The 6,725-nt window shown below is 48.3% G+C and overlaps 2 protein-coding genes across 9 annotated transcripts in view; one reads left to right on the top strand and one right to left on the bottom strand.

The window, feature by feature from the left end:
• The window catches only part of RNFT2 (ring finger protein, transmembrane 2), a 57,105-nt gene extending 55,157 nt beyond the window's left edge, over positions 1-1,948 (bottom strand). For 4 of the 7 annotated variants that reach the window (XM_019506682.1, XM_019506684.1, XM_019506685.1 and 1 more), the window contains exons 1-2: positions 1,853-1,914; positions 41-115 (exon numbers count right to left, since the gene is read on the bottom strand). The gene's annotated coding sequence lies outside the window, so the exon portion shown is untranslated. Of the gene's footprint in view, positions 1-40; positions 116-1,848 lie in introns of all 7 variants that reach the window. The other 3 variants (XM_019506683.1, XM_019506680.1, XM_019506681.1) reach the window with 2 other exon arrangements.
• A 274-nt stretch (positions 1,949-2,222) lies between these two features.
• Positions 2,223-6,725, top strand: part of CUNH12orf49 (chromosome unknown C12orf49 homolog) — a 10,879-nt gene continuing 6,376 nt past the window's right edge. The window contains exons 1-3 of one of the 2 annotated variants that reach the window (XM_019506687.1): positions 2,360-2,449; positions 3,237-3,404; positions 5,484-5,640. In XM_019506687.1, coding sequence (XP_019362232.1) covers positions 3,402-3,404; positions 5,484-5,640 — 160 coding nt within the window. In that variant the 5' untranslated portion in view covers positions 2,360-2,449; positions 3,237-3,401. Of the gene's footprint in view, positions 2,450-3,236; positions 3,405-5,483; positions 5,641-6,725 lie in introns of both variants that reach the window. The other variant, XM_019506686.1, reaches the window with a different exon arrangement.

Below are 6,725 nucleotides of genomic sequence, written 5' to 3' on the forward strand. Positions count from 1 at the left end.
ATATATATATATATATATATATATATAGTGACACACATACTTGTCTTCTATAAGGATATGATCATTCTGGTCATATTCCCCAACTGATCATCAAACAGCCTTAGGTTGTGTGAAACTGTGGAAGAAAAAGATAAAACATGTAATTTAGCAACTGTTCTCCTTTGTCTGATGTTTCCATGTTCCTCACCCCTCATTCTTTATTCGGAAGGGCTGATAGATGGAAACAGAGCATGCATTTCTCTGCAAGTGACCCATTATGTATCCTGAGTTTACAACAAGAGAGGAGACTGTCACACCTATGCAGAGATCTAATGAAGTCAATGGGGCAAAATGAAAGCACAGCAGTGCACCTGAATGGCATAAATCATGGATGCAAAAATAAAATAAATCTTTTACCTAGCATTTCTCTCTTTAAAGCATTCCCAAAATTGCATTTGTGTGGTATGTTCATACACACTTACACATACATTCCACAACCAAAATACAGCCTGCTGATTACTGGAGATAAGTCATAAACCACCCAGATGGGCCATTTCAGGTAGAATATACAGGCAACCCCCTGTTAAGGATGTTGTACAGTAGGATTTGAATAGATGCAAAAAATAGGTATGATGTTGATTTATAGAGTTAAACCCTGAAAACCCAGAGCTTGCAGAAAACACTTTATTCTGTCTATATCAGGATGAACAGATGAGTCGATGCTGTTTAGATGTGGACAGTGGTGGTAGAGTCGCAACTTCCAAACATCGGGCTCCAACCTCCCAAGAGCCATCCCTTTGGAAATCCCTTTGCTTTCGTGTAAGTTGGACCAATCACTACTGGGCAGTCAGAACATGGCTTAAAGTACATAGCAAAGAAGTAGATCGGGGCGGGCAATTATTTTGCGCGGAGGGCCGCTTACTGAGTTTTGGCAAGCCATAAAGGGCCACATGATAGGCAGTCAGGGGCAGATAAATATGAATTTTCTAAATTTTTTAGGGGCCCTGCGAGCTGGATAGAGTGGCTTGGCAGGCCGCATCTTGCCCGCCCCGATGTAGATGCACAACTATGAGCACCAGGGCACTAACTGCCCAGCAGCTCCAGCAACACCCCACACAGCACTTGCTTTCCTGACACGTCCTTTGCGACTCACAAGCAGACTTTTTGCTGTATCACTATTGTTGAATTCAAGGTTGCATTTCAGGTTTTGGAATGGCTGACAGAAGAAAAATCCAGTCACACAGTATCAACGCCTGGCATTTTAACAGCACTCTACTGTGGTGTGGTATACAAGTTAACAAAACTTCAGAGAGCCCCTGTAATATTACTTCCATTTTTCTAATGCAGCCAGTGAGATGAATGAAGCGGCTTGTCCAAGTTAGGCCCACACAGGCCAGAGGACTTCATGCCAGTGCCGAGATGTTGGCCTGAGTGCAGGATATGGCCTAGCGTAAACCTAGACCGAGTGCAGCATCAGAGGTCATTAGTTCCTGACTTTAAGCTCAACCTATTAGGACTGCATTAGCTCTGAATATGAGGTAAAGCTGGCTTTCCACCTGTCTCTCTTTTACAGCAAAACCCCAGGAGAAGGACTTGCTCTTCAGAGGCAGCGAAGAGAAGGCTGCCAGGGTAAGGAACCCGGCACCAGGCTAGGAACGAGACCGATGCTCTTCAGCCCTGCCACGGTACCACAAACCTAAGGTTAGCTGGTTACTAACTGAGGAGACAGCTGTTGTCTCCAAAGACCCCACCCTGGCACACGCGGGCCCTCCTCCACGGCAGGCGGTCAGAGGCACGGCGGAGCTGGGACGTGCCCACGGCAGCAAACAACCCTCCCTGCGCCGCAAGCACCTCGCAGGGGACAGGCACGTACCTACCCGGGCCGTCCCGTCCCGTCCCGTCCCTCCGCGCCCGCCAGGCCCGGGCGAGCAGCCGCCACGTGACTTCCGCGCCTCCCGCCCCTTCCTCCCCGGCGGCGGCGGCGGCGGCGGCCGTGCTGGGAAGAGCCGCAGAGGGGAGGGCCCGGGCCCCGGGACAAGCCGGCTACCAGCCCGGCCCAGGGGGTCTCACTGCAGCCACCCCGGGCGGCCCCCCTCGCCCATGCCCATCGTGAGCCTCGGCCTGCCGCTGCCGCGACCGCTTGTCTTGCTCCTCCCCTCCTTGGGGGCTCGAGGGTTGCAGCTGGTTATAACGCGCTTGGAAAAATCCGTCTGTCCCTGGAGATTTTTTCCAGTCCCCCAAATTAGCAAGGGGGGCATGGGGGGAAATCCAGGGGAGTGCTGAGCCCGGGGCAGCCGGTGCAGCGGATCAGGGAGTAAGAGTTGCAGAGCCGGGGAGCCTCACCCCGAGGGTCCTGGGGATGGTGCAGTTTGTGTTTATGGTGTGGCGCAAGCTGCTGAGGAAGCGTTGGGTCCTGGGCATTGTATTTGGACTTTCCCTCATCTACTTCCTTACCAGCACCTTCAAGCAGGTCAGTATTGCATTTCAAATGTTACCCTTCTTCTCTGTTTTCACCTCTTTCTTTATCGCTTGAGGCCTAATCCTGTACAAACTACCGTGCCTAGGAAACACTAGCCAATCCTGGTAGAACTGGGCCCCTGGACTGTGGGCTCCTTGGGACCCAGGGTACATCTTGCTCGGTGCTAAATGCTGTGTAAACATACAAGTTAGAAAACTTTTTCCTAAAGGTTGCCTTCTGGCTAAACTTTGTGGAGTCACTTAAAAATAAAACAGGAGATGTTAATTTTTTTTAAGGCCTGGAGATAGTGACGGATCTCCTCATCGTGAGTTAATGTTTCTGTTTCTGTTTCTTCTTCCAGCATTGTTGGTCCTGATTCAAGAACAGGACATTGTGCAGGCATGAGGGCCTCTGTATGTACATTCCTGTAGGAGGAGCAGGATCTAAGCCAACCTCAGGAACCTATTAGCAAGAGTGTTAAAACGTAATGGGAATCGGGCATCAGACTTCAATAGCTGACCTTGAAATTACAGGCTATTTGTGTAAAAAGAAAGTGTTTATTTAAAATGATTTACAGTTCTGTTGGTAAAAATAAGAACTGCCTCACCAACTTTTGTAAATGAGCTTCATCAAAAAATATCTACCTAATTAGATCTTTGCTTGAAGAGAGAGAGATTTAGTCTCTCAATAATACCCTTCCAAAGTCCTTAGCAATTCTAGGGACAACTGACTTTCTTAATGCTTCTTCTTTTAAGTGTCACCCATATATAACCCGGGTTGTGCCTATTCTTCTTTGCAGAGCAGTTTTGGAAGGTTCTTTTTGTAGCCTGGTTTTCCATACACAACCTGAAGTATTTTAAGACCTTCTTTATCTCTAAATAGACTTGGCCTAGCTGTTCTTGAATGACTTCCAGCATGTATCCTCAAGTGTTCACTTGGTATGATGTAGAGGAAAGCACCTTTAATGGTCAGTCTGTGTATAGCATTAGGAATTTTTACGTAGTGTTTAAAGTCTATGCTTTGAAGAACAGTAGTTTAAGATTAACCCATCTGCCTAAGTGTCTCCCTCTGAACTGGAAAAGGTACTATTTTACAACCTCGTGAGGGGTAGGCAATGAGAGGTAATTACTACCAAGTGTTTGGGATCCCTGCATGGAAGGTATTGCAGAAGTGCCTGTCGTGTTGTTCATGGGTCCCCTGCTTTTGAAAGGGGGCTGGTAAAATGTGGAGAGGGGAGCCCACTCTTTGATGCTGAAACAATTTGCAGTATATATTGGTTATTTAATGAAGAGAAAACTATCTGAATTCTAATGCACTTGCTAATTTGCAATAATGATTACAATAATGCCCTGTTACTTTTCTTTTAATTATGTTGATTTAATGTTGCATGCCACATATGGTAAACCACCTTCTCTGGTAAACCACTTCCTGTGACAACCTGCGTGTCGCTCCCTATTGCAGTGTTTCTTGAAGTTTCATCTGTCTTGAGATTTGTAACAATTATATGTTTAGTTAGGGGAAAAATACCTAGAGAGGTTGTGGAATCTCCGTCCTTAGAGGCATGGACGACTGGTGCCTCCTGAGCCTGGGGGGGCACCAGATTGCCGGGGGGGGGAAATGTCTCCCAGCAGCCGGTTGCTGACCAGGGTAGGGGAGGAACCGGAAGTGCATTTGCAGCGGCACTTCCTGTTTCACGGCTGGAGCTTCCAGGGGAGTTCACGGCCAATATCAGGGGGTGCATGTGCACCCACGTACACCCCTTACACGTCACCAGTGTTTACAGGTTTTTAAGACCCAGGTAGACAAAGTCTTGGCTGGGATGAGATAGTTGGGGGTCATGGAATCACAGAAAATTAGGGTTGGAAGTGACCTCAGGAGGTCATCTAGTCCAACCCCTTGCTCAAAGCAGAACCATTCTCGATTATATAATTCGAACCAGGGCTTTGTTGAGCTGGGCCTTAAAAACCTCCAAGGTTAGAGGGTCCACCATGTCTCTAGGTAACTCATTCCAGTGTTTCACTACCCTCGTCATGTGAGAGTTTTTCCTAATATCCTGCCTAAACCTCCCTTGCTGCAATGTGAGACCATTGCTCCTTATTCTGTCACCTGCCACCACTGAGAACAGTCTAGCACAGGGGTGGGCAAAATGGCAGATCCAGCTGCTGGCCCTTCCCAGCAGTCCCTGTCCATGTTGCTCCTGCCAGTTTCCAGGGAGATGCCAGGAGCAGTGGGGCCATGACAGCATGAGGCCAGGGTTTCTATGGAGACCGGCCCAAGCAGTGCTGGCAGGGCACCCGGCTGGGTGCAGGGCTGGGGCCAGTGACAGTGTGGGACAGATCTGCTGCCTGCACGCCGCTGCCCAGGGCATGCGGGTAGCAGATCACAGCTCTGCCCTGGCTCTAGCCCGTGCTGTCACTACAAGATACCAAGTGCTTAGAAATCCTGCTCCTGATTTTTCTGGGGAATGAGGGAAACTGACTCGTCTGTAGTTCCTTGGATCCTCCTTTTTAATTTTCTTAAAGGTGGGCACTGTATTTGCCCTTTTCCAATAGTTTGGGACCACCCCCCCAGTTGCCATGAGTTTTCAAAGATAATGGCCAGTGGATGTGCAGTCAGCCCCATGGACTTGTAGACATCAAGCTTTTCTAAATAGTCCCTAACCTGTTCTTTTCACCACTGGGGGCTGCTCACCTTCTCCCAAAACTGTGCTGCCCTGTGCAGTAATCTGGAAGCTGAGCTTACCTGTGAAGACTGAGGTAAAAAAGGCATTACGTACTTCAGCCTTTTCCTCATCTGTCACTAGGTTGCCTCCCCCATTCAGTAAGGGACCCACCCTTTCCCTGACCTTCCTCTTGTTGCTAACATAAACTTCTGTTTATGTAGGATTGCAAAGTACGTGGTTCTGTTTTGAGCAGGGGGTTGGAGTAGATGATCTCCTGACATCCTTTCCAGCTCTGATTTCCATGATTATGAATTGCGCACTTGGCAGAATGAAGTAAGAGAAGGAATCTGCATGTTCACCTCCATTCTTCTATGTCATTGACAGGAAGAAAGGTCAGTACGAGATCGAAACCTCCTTCAGGTACAGGACCATGAGCAGCCCATTGTATGGAAGGTGCAGTTCAGCTTGGGAAACGGCAGTCAGCTGAGTAACCAGTGCAGGAATTCTGTCCAAGGGAAGCTCCTCATTACAGATGAACTGGGTAAGGCTACTGAAAAGAATCTCTTGTGCAGACCATGATGCTGATGGCTTTGCCTACTTTTAGATCTTTGCTGAGATTTTCAAGTAGCAGTCCACTCCACTCTAAATGCATTCTTCATACACTAAACTGTTTTGATCTGGGTAATGTCTGAAATGCTCCTTCATGAGAATAGACGGCCATGGATACCTGACATGTTTTACAGCTGTGTGCACACATAGCCAACAGATGATTTAAACCCCAACCCCAAGGTAATTCTATCTAATTCAGTGTAGAATTAGTATATGGTACTTTTGGTGTAAGTTACAGCAAAGGTCTGTGCAATGTGCCTGTGGCTCACCCAGGAGTAATCATTTGTGCAAAACAAACATGCTTTTATCTGTTTCCTGGAACCTAATGGAGAGGCGTGGTAATAGTAGCCTAAACTGAGTCTGCTGCCTTGGGATAAGCTGCTCATTGTCTGCCTGGAATCCCGAAGTAATTTACATCAGGGTAGAAAATGGATGTAATTACACCAATGTGGAAATGTCTTGTATCCTGGCACAATACTGTTTCCCAGTGAAGTAAGTTGCTCTAGCTGTCTCTGGGATTCTGTTAAGGTGTTTGCAAAATTCATACCTGAGGTTTCATGGTTTCATAGTTTCTAGGGTCGGAAGGGACCTGAGCAGATCATCTAGTCCAACCCCCTGCCATGGCAGGAAGAGCACTGGGGTCAAATGACCCCAGCAAGGTGGTCATCCAACCTCCTCTTAAAAATCCCCAGGGTGGGAGCCTGCACCACCTCACTTGGAAGCTGGTTCCAGACTCTAGCCGCCCTGACCGTGAAGTAGCGCCTGCTGATGTCCAACTTAAACCTTCCCTCCGCCAGCTTGTGACCATTGTTCCTGGTCACTCCTTGCGGCGCTCGGGGGAACAGGGACTCCCCCAGTGCTTGCTGATCCCCCCCTAACCAGTTTATAACAGGCCACAAGATCCCCCCTCAGCCTTCTCTTTTGAAGGCTGAACAGGTTCAGGTCCCGCAACCTTTCCTCATAGGACCTACCCTGCTGTCCCTTGATCATACGAGTGGCCCTCCTCTGGACCCTCTC

Source organism: Gavialis gangeticus, unplaced genomic scaffold (assembly GCF_001723915.1).
Source record: "Gavialis gangeticus isolate Ggan-Ray unplaced genomic scaffold, GavGan_comp1, whole genome shotgun sequence".
In the NCBI taxonomy this organism is placed as follows: Eukaryota; Metazoa; Chordata; order Crocodylia; family Gavialidae; genus Gavialis; species Gavialis gangeticus.